Genomic DNA, 12,632 nt, shown 5'->3' with positions numbered 1-12,632 from the left:
CTGGAGTGGGTAGCCTTTCCCTCCTCTAGAGGATCTTCCCAACCTGGGGATCGAACCCAGGTCTCCCACATTGCAGGCAGATTCTTTACCAGCTGAGCCTGTAAATATAATAAATTGATTCTATGGAGAAGCCTGTTTCATTTTTTGGTCTCAAGATACCTTCTCAGTTCAGTGAGCACATTTCATTCCCTCCGTCCTCCAACAGTGAGAAAACTGACAGAGTTAAGGCACACGCTTGGGGTTTACCATTCCTTAGAAAATTTAGCTAAGACTTTACAGATGACGCAGCCAATTATTTAACTCAATGACACTTGATGCCAAAGAAGCTATAATCACTGGTTCACTTTTAGTATCCACGGATCACTTAGCTTTGTCTAAAGAGAGGCCAAATATCAATATCTTATGCTGATTCCATCCAGTTCTCTTCCAAAGGTGCAGTTTTATTCATAAAGCAGGCTAGATAATTGACAGAGAGTCTCTGATAACTTGACACTTTCCTGTAAAGATAATGATAAAGCACAAAAAGATGGCTACATAGGTTCTAGCTGTTTTTAACCAAATTCTGTTTCCAACTGTGGCATCAATGGGTATTTTGTTCCTCCATGACATAAGTCACAATCCTTACCATAAACCCTTGGGAATTGATGTGTTTTTAAATACCTGTTCTGTAAGTTTTGGAGTTATTAACATGCACACACTGTATATTTTGCAATGGCCCCAGAATGCTCTTGTAATAAAACATAATGTTTCTGAGGTAAAATACATAAATATTCACTTTAAATTGGATAAATAAATGCTATAAATAGCTTCAGGTTTGTTTAGAATGGGTTTTGCTGCTAAATGAGTTGTGCCAAACCTAGATAAAATCTTGTTTTTAAGACATTTTTAGATTTGGGATTACAAACAAGGGGTTATGGATTTCTATCTGTGTACATCTCCAAACCATTCAAAAATGAATTTATAGTCTCAATTCTTACTAACTTCACTGGGAAATTTGTCCCATATATTATAGGCCTAAAACATATTCCTTTGACACTTAAAATGTTACCTCTGGTCATTGTCCCCATTGATTTGCTCACCATATTCCTGCTGACTTTGTGGTTTTATTATTTCTGGTTATGGTAAGCTCTTGGCTTAGTTTCCTAAGAGGCTCAGTTTCCTCTTTTAGAAAATTGTACTTGGTCTTCTGCCGGGCACATAGTGCTTGCATCATTCAGCAAGCTTCCTTTGAAACTGTAAGCAAGAGAAGCTGATTCTGACTTAAGCAAAAGGGAGCTTATTGGGAGCACAGTCAGCTCTCCTTATTCATGACTTCTGTATCCATGGATTCAATAAAAAAGTTTTTGACAAAAACTCCAAAAAATAAATCTTGAATTTTCCATGTGCCTGCAGCTATTTACATAGTGTTTATACTGTATTTACACCTATTTATGTGGCACTTTCATTGTATTAGGTATTATAAATAATCTAGAGATGAATTAAACTGAAGAGGCTGTGTGTAGGTTATATGCAAATACTATGCCAATTTATACAGATTTTGGTATCTGTAGGGTTCCTGGAGCCAACCCCACCCTCAGATACCAAGGGATGTGTAATTAAAAGAACAGTTGAGGAACCAGGCTTGGAAATGGCAAGGATAAGAAAAGCTTTTGGACTGAAATTAGAGATATTTTACCTTGAGTTAGTTCCACCTTTTAAAATTCTGAGTCACTTTGCTGGAGATCAAGCCCCAGGCAAGTCTGAGGGGCTGAATATGACTCAGGTGCCCACCACTTGGCTACATGACAGCCTGACGTGTTGATTAACACTGCCACCAAGCCTGAAGCCTGAGCACGGGTGGGGAGTCACTCCCGCACAGGAACGGGGGCTGCTTGTTACAAGAAAACTGCAAATGCACTCTGACGGCAAACAAAACAAACCTAAGGGAAGTCTTCTATTGATTTCAAAATACCTTCAGAGTATTCTTCATTCCTGGCTTTTTGCTGCTGCTAAGTCGCTTCAGTCGTGTCCGACTCTGTGCAGCCCCATAGACGGCAGCCCACCAGGCTCCCCCGTCCCTGGGATTCTCCAGGCAATAACACTGTAGTGGGCTGCCATTTCCTTCTCCAATGTATGAAAGTGAAAAGTGAAAGTGAAGTCGTTCAGTCGTGTCCGACCCTCAGCGACCCCATGGACTGCAGCCTGCCAGGCTCCTCTGTCCATGGGACTCTTCAGGCAAGAGTACTGGAGTGGGGTACCATTGCCTTCTCTACCTGGCTTTTTAGGGGTATGTAAAGTCCTCTTTTTTTAGGCTGTGCTCCTACAAAATTTATTTCATTCTCATGCCCAGATTAGTTGTTTCCACTAGACTTTTCTCAGCACAGGGGCTGGAGACACTTGCTCATTAGATTTTATTTTCTCTCTTTACAATTCATGAGTTATCTTCAAAGTGATCTTTTCACAAGGAGTATTTGCAGCCAAGGCAACACTGACAGAAAGAAGCTTAATGATAGAAACCACCTCATTAATAAGAAATGCTAATACTTCACCTGAAATCTACCTGGGAATAACAAGCATGTATCACATGGATCAAGAATCAAGAAAACGAAGAAGGCAAATGAATACGCCTTTTCCTCCCTCATTTACTGCTTAGTGAAGTCGCTCAGTCGTGAGGGAAGTCGCTCAGTCGTGTCCGACTCTTTGCAACCCCATGGACTGTAGCCTATCAGGCTCCTCAGTCCATGGGATTTTCCAGGCAAGAGTGCTGGAGTGGATTACCATTTCCTTCTCCAGGGGATCTTCCCAACCCAGGAATCGAACCCGGGTCTCCCGCATTGCAGGCAGATGCTTTACCGTCTGAGCCACCAGGGAAGCCCCATTTACTGCTTAAGTTTTTTTAAAAAAGAATATTATTAAACTCCTTAAGCCCCATGTTTCTTTAAGTGACTTTATAGACAGCAAGCAATTCTTCAAGTAGGCACTGATGTGTGCCCGCCATCTGAGAGTGGGTTGATAACACCCGCTTCTTACCTGGTATTCATACTCTGTAAAAGGCAGTAGTTCGACATCCATAAAAGAGCTTGAGCTTCCGTTGTAGGCTAGCACTGGTTTTGACTTTTCAGGCTGAGTTGCTATTTGTCTTCTGTACAATTCATAATATAAAACTTTTCCATTTGGTTGGAGGGGTCCTGTCCACAGAAGGGAAACGGTGGGCTGGAACCCCCCTGGAGCCATCTGCACCTCTAGATGGGGAGGGGGTTGCTGCTGCGGTGCAACCTCCAGGGTCTCTATGGACGTCCAGTCACTTGACACACAGCCCAGCCTGGTGCAGGCTTGGATTCGAACTTCATACCTTCAGGACACAAGGCAGAAATGACCCATTATTGGCAAAATCTATTTTCATGGGAAGAATCTTTAAAAGACCAAGTGTTTTCTGGGGGTGGGGGGGGAAAGACAGATACCTTTATATTTATCCTTATCTATAATAAGCCCTTTTCAAAGTCAACAAAGTCATGTTTCTATGGAAATTTTAGAGCATTTTCAAGCCTCTTGGCTTTCCAAACTAAAGCAAAGATCCTCACCTATCTGGAAAGGGTGGGCACGATTCTTCCCTAAACAGGAATGCACAGAATCAATACACTTTCAAGATACTTTTCAGGAAAATTCTGGTACTCTGTAGAATTACTTACTACAGGGAGGAAGAACACAGATCTGGGAATTTGAACGCATTTTCAGCAACCCTGGGCTCCTCCTCCCTTTGCAGTTGGAGCTAAATGATTCCCCAGGAACAATTTCAGGTCAGGAAAGAACGTCATGGAGTAAAGGTCTCCGTGGTAATAAATCCCCTCACCTGATACCCAACATCTTAGAACAGGCTCCCTTACACCACACAGAGACCTTTTGGGGCCAAAGTTAACCCAGCTACACACCAGATTATCAATCACAGAGACACCTTATCACCATCTAGTTAAACTCAACCAATCAATTATGTTTTGCCTCAGAGCTGGTCTCCTGCCACTGGGAAAGGTCTATTTACATACCAGGGACTTTTCCCTTTCAGCAAAAAGGGCTTTTGTTAGTGTTAAGTGCCTGCGGTTGCAAATAAGTGCTTTCCTCCTCTTTTCCGTGCCCAGCGGACTTTATGACACCCCTAATTTCCCCTCAAGCCCCAGCCACCTTCCTCTCTCCCTTTATTTTATTTATTTTAGCTTCTGGCCATTCCCTCTTCTATTTCCTGCTTTACCTCCTCCAGACAATCCCCGCCTTCTGTTCACTTTCTTGCTCTTTCTGTTCCCCTCCCCTCTTCTTAATTACAGTTTTCTCTCCCTTTGGGGAGTCTCTTGCTTCCCTTTTCTGCTCCCCCTCCCTTCCTCTCCTCCCATGCCCATCTCCACCATGACGGGCTGCCAGTTTACTGGTGAACAAATCACAGCTGTGAATAGAACATCAGACTTCTAAGTGATTCTGAGAATTAGTTTTGATTTCTCACATATGAAATATTTGCTTTCTGGATTACTTGTGGGGATTAAAAAATTCTGGGTCAGATTCTTTCCACTTCTTAGAGTGTTCCTAGGATCCTTCTTCCTACTGACCAGCTGGGGGTACCCCAAGGAGGGCACACTAATTTGCAGTATTCAGTAAATGTTAATCTGCTGGGAAAACCCCGAATGACATAAATCCCACTTCATATAGAAGTGATATTTTGCTTTTATTTTTGGTGTATGATTTGATGTTTTTACTGTTTACATTCTATATAAAATTATTATAAAATATTGGCAACGTTTCCTGCATTGTTCATTACATCCATTTAGCTTCTTTATTTTATACCTAGTAGTATAATACCCCCTTCATCTATCTTGCCCATCCCTTACCCCCCTATTCACTGGAAACACTAGTTTGCTCTCTTGTTTCTGGTTTGTTGTATTTGTTTGCTTGTTTTTTCAGATTCCACGTGTAAGTGAGTACATACAACCTTTGTCTTCCTCTGTGCACCTTATTTCAACTAAAGGTAATACCCTCCAGGCCTACCCATATTATTGCAAATGACTACATTTTTTGTTTAGGGCTGAGTAATATTCCACAGATATTTTAAGTCATTTATGTCACTTACATCTTCAGTTACACAGTGGACAGTCAAGGGACATCTCTCATTGTCTTACATGCCTAAGTGTCTCAGAAAAATAAGATTTTCTTTTTTCAGGCTGGGAAAAGTACCCTTCTCACATCTGGAAACTTTTTTTTTTTCCCTTAGAAATATTTATTAGTAAGAGTTTCAAAGGGGAGCAAATTGATATGATCTTTAAAATGTGCAGGTACCAGTCATGTAAAGAGGACGCCAGGATAAAATGTACAGTTCTGCAGCTATGCACCCTTTTCATACCCTGCATCAGAGTAAGATGAAAGCCAGCTCACACAGCATGCGGATTAGCTATGGAAGATACCTGTGGAAGTTTTAATTACTGTTTAATATTTAATGTGACCCTAAATAATTGTCATGAGGAGATGCACAGGACTGCAAATGTTTCATTTCAACAGCACTATATATCAGAGATAATTGTAGGAGAGATCTAATCTGCATATCAGTAGATTATAATAATAGCTGAATTTTACGAATGGTAGTTGGAAATCAACACTTTTCTAGCCTTTAATTTTTTTAAGTGGTTCTGTTCATTTTACTAAATTTTAAGCATAAAATGTTTTTTATTACTCTTCTTGCTGGGGATTCATGTTACCTAAAATATGATGTGGAAAAAAGTCAAGCAATTCTTTAAGCTATGGGAAGAGCACCGGTGGTCAGATTCCTTTGTGTGGAAAGCAACACACAGCCGTGCTCATCAGAGAGCCCAGAGGGGGCCACTGACGAAACGTGAGCTGCCGAAGTGGCACTGTCCCAAGAAACTATGGGATCAGAGCTGAGGGGATGCTAAGGAGCTACAGAAATAGTCAGAGGAGCCTCATCATTCCTGGAAGATGTGTTGGATTCAATAAGGAGTGCTTTCTCCAGAACAAATTTTGGATCAGTCCAACCCTGGCAGGCAACAGCTCTCATTGCCTGCTACTTGTTTTATTGTTTAAAATAATACCTCCTTTTCCTCAGAGCCTAGGTCAGATAAGCCCACTGGTGTTCTTAGAACTGCCCAGGGGCTGGCCTGTTTCCAGAGGGGACCAGACTCAGGGAAGTGATGGCATCTCTCCGCTACTTGGTTCCAGACATTGTGATGAGTTGCAGACATTTCTAAACAGCTGACTCTCAAAATGTCATCTGCAAGACTTTTGCTCTCCAGAAGTTATGCAAGCAGCTTTGGGCTGGATAAGGATATGGTTAGTCTACTTGGATGGTTAAATGGATGAGGGGTTGGAGGGCATCACACATTTTGCTCTTGGTCTTCATTGGAACTGACCAAGGGTTCATGTAATAGAAAGAGACAGTGGCTTGTTCTCAGTAAACCCAGAGTCAGTTACTTACCTGTGAAATGGTTTCAACTGGTTTACCATGAACGACTGTGGACCAAAGGAATTATGAGTTGTGTTTATGTGTATGATTTTTGTTTCTCTTTCAAACAGGTCACGGATGAAGAGGGTATAGTTGACAATACGACCATTTGTCCTTACTGGAGGATCCCAGGTCACGAAGATCTCCTGAGGGCCCTTGGCCAGCAATCTCGGAGGTTCCATCCCTGAAGGCGCTGAGGGGCTGGTTCGATCTTTGACAAGTGGACTCAAAACACCCCCTTGACTGTTGTTGGCCATCACCGTATAGCCGTACTCCACACCTGGGGTGAGAGTAAAGTCATGGTACCGAGTTTCCAGGCCAGTGTACACAATTGTGCCATCCCTCCTCAGCTCATAGCTTCTGATCCGGCCATTTGGGATTCTGGGCAGTTTCCAGGTGATTTCTATGGATTCTGAGCCCGTAACTTGCAGTTTTGGAGGGTCCATGTTCTGTGGTGGGGCCTCCATTGTCCAGGCAGATTCTGGCATGCTCGCTGTGCAGCCTCCCTTGGTACACGCCACCAGGGAGAAATTATACTGCGTATAAGGCTGCAGGTGGGAAACCAACAGAGTCAGGTTCTGCCCAGCGAGATACTCTTTACCATCCAACCTGAGTAAATACTGAGTGATCTCTCCATTCTGAATCGATGGTGGGGACCAAGATACATTTATCTGAGTGGCGCTGATGGTCCTCAGAGCCGGAGGGTGGACCCCTGCAGGGGCAGCCTCAAGGGTTGTGATGCTGGTGGTCGTGCTGGCAGAGCAGCCCCCGCTGGTGCAGGCTGTGACCCCATAGCTGTAAGTGGAGAAAGGGAGCAGCTTCTCATCTGTGTAATTGAAAGTCACAGCATCAAAGCTGAAAGGATAGAACACTCCATTCCTCTGCAGCCTGTAGGACTGGACGATGCCATTAGGCTGCTCTGGAGGGACCCAGGCAATCAGCACTTTGGGGGGATTCACAGATACCTGGGCTACCTCAGGTGGACAGAGGCCATCTGGAGGTGCCTGCCTGGTCCTCACCCCACTCCAAGAGCTGCAGGCGTGGCCAGCTGAGTTCCAAGTGTGAACTTTGTATTCACACTGCATCCATGGCTGCAGACCTGTGTCATTATATATAAATGTATTCCTCTCAGTATTAGATTCTATGAAAACAATTTTCTCATCAGCCTGGATTGTCTGATTCCCCCAAGCTTTTCCCTCGAAGCATCTGCGAATCACTTCATAGCGAACTATCTTTCCGTTGGGTTTAATGGGCTCCGACCAGCTCAGCTCAACGCTGGTGGAGCCCACAGACTGGATGGTGGGGGCCGGCTGAGAGTCGGGGGCGGCTTCCTCCGTCCAGAGAGGCTGGGGCGCCGAGTGTGCACAGCCCGCCCTGGTGCAGGCCTCCAGGGTCAGGGTGTAGAGTGTGAAGGGGTCCAAGCGTCGGAAGAGAAACTGACGATTCAGGCCTGTGTACTCCAGGATGTCCTCACTGAAGACATTGTATGTCTGCAGGAAGATGGAAAATAAAGCATACGGTTTCTTGGTGTCACTATTTTGTTACTTTTAACTTCTTTTTTCTCCTATTCCTCATCTTGATGACCCTAACCCAGAAGAAGCATTCTGATATTAATTTGAGGAATGGGATCTTTGCTCTCCTTTTTTTATTAAGTTGGGTGTCATGTAGTCAGTCAGCTCAGTTGTGTCTGACTCTGTGTGTGTCATGTAAGCATGTATCTAAAAGCTAAGAGTTACTGAACCTGATTCTTTGACTTAAAGAGTGCTTATGGGGTTTCCTCCTGTTTTTATTTTTTTTAGAAGTGGGGATTAGTATTCCAATTCACTATTTTATAAATATTAAGTGCTTCTGATTTCATCCCCAGTAGGCTAATAGGGCATATCCACATTGTCCATCTCCTACAATATTTATTGGAAAATGGATTATAATGCTTAATCATAGGTACTAGAGTGCCATGGCAGAAAATATATCAATGTGTCTGTGTATAGGCACACATGTATGTGCCGAGGTACACATATATGTTATAACTGCTGAGTCACTTCAGTCGTGTCCGACTCTGTGCGACCCCATAGTCGGCAGCCCACCAGGCTCCCCCATCCCTGGAATTCTCCAGGCAAGAACACTGGAGTGGGTTGCCATTTTCTTCTCCAATGTGTGAAAGTGAAAAGTGAAAGGGAAGTCACTCAGTCGTGTCTGACTCTTCGCGACCCCATGGACTGTAGCTCACCAGGCTCCTCCATCCATGGGATTTTCCAGGCAAGAGCACTGGAGTGGGTTGCCATTGCCTTATACATGTGTATAAAAATATAGATACGAGGAGACAAGGAATGGAAAAAACCACCCTATTTTCTCTCACCAGTTATGGAAGAATTGGTGGCTGCTTTGGAGCAAAATATACTTTTTTTCTGGGGAAAACCATCTGAAAACTCATTATACAAATGTAGAGCACATTTCCAACATATACTACTCATTGTTCTTTGGGGAAGAGGAGAAGTAGCCTAACTTGTTGCTTGACTTAGACTGGGTTGTTGATGTACTTTAACATTATTTAAGATTAAAGAACTTAGACTTGGAAATCTTCTTCTTGTTGGACTATTGTATTTTGATGTGATTTTCTTGTTGGGGGTCTCAAGGCAAGGGGTATATACCCCCTTCTTGAGGGAAGGGGTATAGAGTATTTTCTGAAGGGAATTTAGATTACATAATCATTTTGAAAGCCTCAATGATTCTCTGTCCCCTCAATATTCTCACACCCCATATTCAATTACATAATCTATACCCCTGAGGGAAGAGGTATAGAGTATTTTCTGAAGGGAATTCAGATTACATAATCAATTTGAAAGCCTCAATGATTCTCTGTCCCCTCAATATTCTCACACCCCATATTCACTTGGCAAATTTCTCAGTTCAGTTCAGTCATTCAGTTGTGTCCGACTCTTTGCAACCCCACAGACTGCAGCACGCCAGGCTTCCCTGTCCATCACCAGCTCCCAGAGTTTGCTCAGACTCATGTCCATTGAGTCAGTGATGCCATCCAACCATCTCATCCTCTGTCATCCCTTTCTCCTCCTACCTTCAATCTTTCCCACCATCAGGGTCTTTTCAGTGAGTCAGTTCTTCACATCAGGTGGCCAAAGTATTGGAGTTTCAGCTTCAGCATCAGTCCTTCCAATGAATATTCAGGACTGATTTCCTTTAGGATGGACTGCTTGGATCTGCCTGCAGTCCAAGGGACTCTCAAGAATCTTCTCCAGCCCCATAGTTCAAAAGCAACAATTCTTTGGCACTCAGCTTTCTTTATGGTCCAACTCTCACAGCCATATATGACTAGTGGAAAAACCATAGCTTTTACTAGATGGAACTTTGTTGGCAAAGTTATATCTCTGCTTTTTGATATGCTGTCTAGGTTGGTCACAGCTTTTCTTCCAAGGAGCAAACGTCTTTAATTTCATGACTGCAGTCACCATCTGAAGCAAATTTCTAATTAATGCTAAATTCATTTCTCCCTCTCAAACTTAGCTTCCAACTGAGTTTGGACAAAAACAGTCAAATATATTGACTGGGTCCCTGAATATTCACTGGAAGGATTGGTGCTCAAGTTGAAGCTCCAATACTTTGGTCACCTGATGTGAATGAAGAGCCATCTCACTGGAAAATACCATTATGCTGGGAAAGATTGAGGGCAGGAGGAGAAGGGGGCAACAGAAGATGAGATGGTTGGATAGCATCATTGATTCAATGGACGTGAGTTTGAGCAAACTCTGGGAGACAGTGAATGACAGGGAAGCCTGGTGTGCTGCAGTCCATGGGGTGGCAAAAAAATGGACATGACTTAGTGACTGAACAACAACAACAACAACTGGTCTCATTTTAAACTTATTCCTATAACTTTTAAATAGATGATCACCAACTATAAAACCATATGCTTACTCTCTCATTTTCCAGAGTGATTATTTCATGTCTCTCCTTTCCCTACTAATGGCCAGCCTCTCCTGTTGTTGACATGACCACATGTTTGACTGAGGAAACTAGAGGCAGTCAGAAAGGAATGTTCTCCCATTATATATTATCACCACCATATGTGTGAATCCAGACATACACTATTTGCCTCCCTTCCTTTTGTTATGGATAAAGTATTTCTGCCCCCACTGAAGACCACCTGGGCCCTGGATCCCATGCCTCCCCCCTTCATATAGATTTCACTCTCACAATTACTCTCATTATTTCTTGCATCACTGGTTTATCTCCCTCTACTGAGTTACTTCCATTAGCGTTTACATGTACTCTAGTATCTTTCATTGATTTTTGAAGAAAATTTCTTGACGCCATAGTCCCCTGGCTCGTGCTCCATTTCTCTGCTTTTCTTTCCATCTACACTTCTTTGAGGAGTTGCTATCCTATTTCCTCAAAACATCCTGATCAGGTTTCCCATGTTACCACTTGATTTTCTTGTCAAGATCACAATGACCTCTTGGTTTCCAAATACAGGGTCATATCTCTGCCCTCTTTCACTTATCTCTCTACACCATTTGGCACATTTTCTCTTCCCTTTTGGAATATCCCACTCATCTATTTTTCCTCCCTCACTTGCCTTGCCAGATCATCTCCTTTCTCTTGACCTCCAAATTTTTGTTGACCTCCAAATTTCTGTATTCCCCTGGGCTTGATTCCAGGGTCTCTTCATCTCAGTTATAGTCTCTCCATAGCTGATCTGCTCTAGGACTTTGGGTTTGAACATTACCCATCTGCTCATGAATTCCAAGTATATACATCTTCATGAAGCACTCTTGAGAGAGTTCTAGACTTGTACCTCCACCTGCCTACTTGTCTCCTTAGACCTGCCCATCTTCCAGCCTTACCTTTCTGGTTACGGACTCAAGACCAAAATCTGTAAGTCATTCAGAAATATTCCTTTTTCTTCACATGTCACATTTAGCCCATTAACAAATATCATTATCTCTACTTTCTCAATGCACTCCCAATCCACCCACCTTTTTCTGCCTTCACAACTTCCACTGGGATTCAACCCACAGTCAATTCCACCCTGAATTCTTAATAGACTCCAAACACCACTGGTCTTATAGCCCACTTTCTACCTAGGAGCCAGAGTGATTTTAAAAAAATATAAATTTAATTGGGCTATTCCTTTGCCTAAACACTTCCATGATTTTTCACTGTACTCAGAATAAATTCTAAGCCCCTGATCACAGACCACAAGGTTGCGCACCATCCACTCCCTGCTGATCCCTTGAACCTCTTCTAGTGTCATCTTTCTATCCCCTGCCCCACCTCCCCCAGCCATTGCTTCAACCACACTGGCTTGCTTTCGCTGATGTGAAGACACCAAATGCATCCCTGGCTTCAGGTCCTGCATTTACTGTTCTCATATTTCACATGACTGCCTCTGTCTTATTCAGGGCTCAGCTCAAATGTCAACTCAGTTCAAATGATCATTCTAAAGACTGAACAGGAATTATTACATTACTCTGTTTAATTCGCTAGTTCTGTTCACTACTCTCTGAAGATCTCTGGTCTATCTGTGTACTAGTTTTTTGTTTGACACACACGTAAGGTCTGTAACAGGAGGGACCGTGCCTGTCTTGTTCACTCTTGGATAATTGCCTGGCACTTAGTAGAAGCTCAATAAATATTTGGCAAAATGCAAATGCAGGTATAAGGAGTAGATATTTTTATTGTCAATCATTCTGGGAAAAGGCAGATGCAGGGACAGGAAGCAAATACTCGTAATCAGGGATGCCTTGATGGGTGTGAGAAAAGAAACTCTTCTTTCTGCTGGGAACCTTAGCGCTGTGGCTTGGATTTCAAATCCATGGTTCCTAAGGCTCAGGCCTCCTGTCCCAGAGTTGAAGTCTGGCTGTGTCACACATTGGGGACTGGGAGAAAGCAGTTGCTTGTGCTGCCTGCAGTTGGCCTGGAGGTGGGCAGAGAAGCAGCCAGCACACCAGGCGGTGAGGCAGCCTACAGGAAGGCCCATGAGAGCGGGTCTGGGCTGCGAGCTCTAGTTATGGCTCTAAGTCACTGCTGTAGGTAATTTCCTGCTGGCATCCTCCTCATAGGGGTTTCAGGGAAGCTTTACTCAAAGGCATAGCTGAGTCTCAGCCACCTTGAGAGACAGTGGTCAAGGAGAGGCAGAGTGTCT

At 43.3% G+C, this 12,632-nt stretch overlaps 1 protein-coding gene across 1 annotated transcript in view; it reads right to left on the bottom strand.

Annotated features, from left to right (window-relative positions):
• USH2A (usherin) overlaps window positions 1–12,632 on the bottom strand; it is a 928,983-nt gene that overhangs the window by 66,766 nt on the left and 849,585 nt on the right. Inside the window, exons 62-63 of the mRNA XM_014481290.2 lie at window positions 6,446–7,962; window positions 3,010–3,331 (exon numbers count right to left, since the gene is read on the bottom strand). Coding sequence (XP_014336776.2) covers window positions 3,010–3,331; window positions 6,446–7,962 — 1,839 coding nt within the window. The remainder of the gene's footprint in view (window positions 1–3,009; window positions 3,332–6,445; window positions 7,963–12,632) is intronic.

This window comes from Bos mutus, chromosome 16 (assembly GCF_027580195.1).
Source record: "Bos mutus isolate GX-2022 chromosome 16, NWIPB_WYAK_1.1, whole genome shotgun sequence".
Classification (NCBI taxonomy): Eukaryota; Metazoa; Chordata; class Mammalia; order Artiodactyla; family Bovidae; genus Bos; species Bos mutus.
The sequence above is the reverse complement of the archived record's forward strand: the minus strand, read 5'-3'. Positions and strand labels throughout refer to the sequence as shown.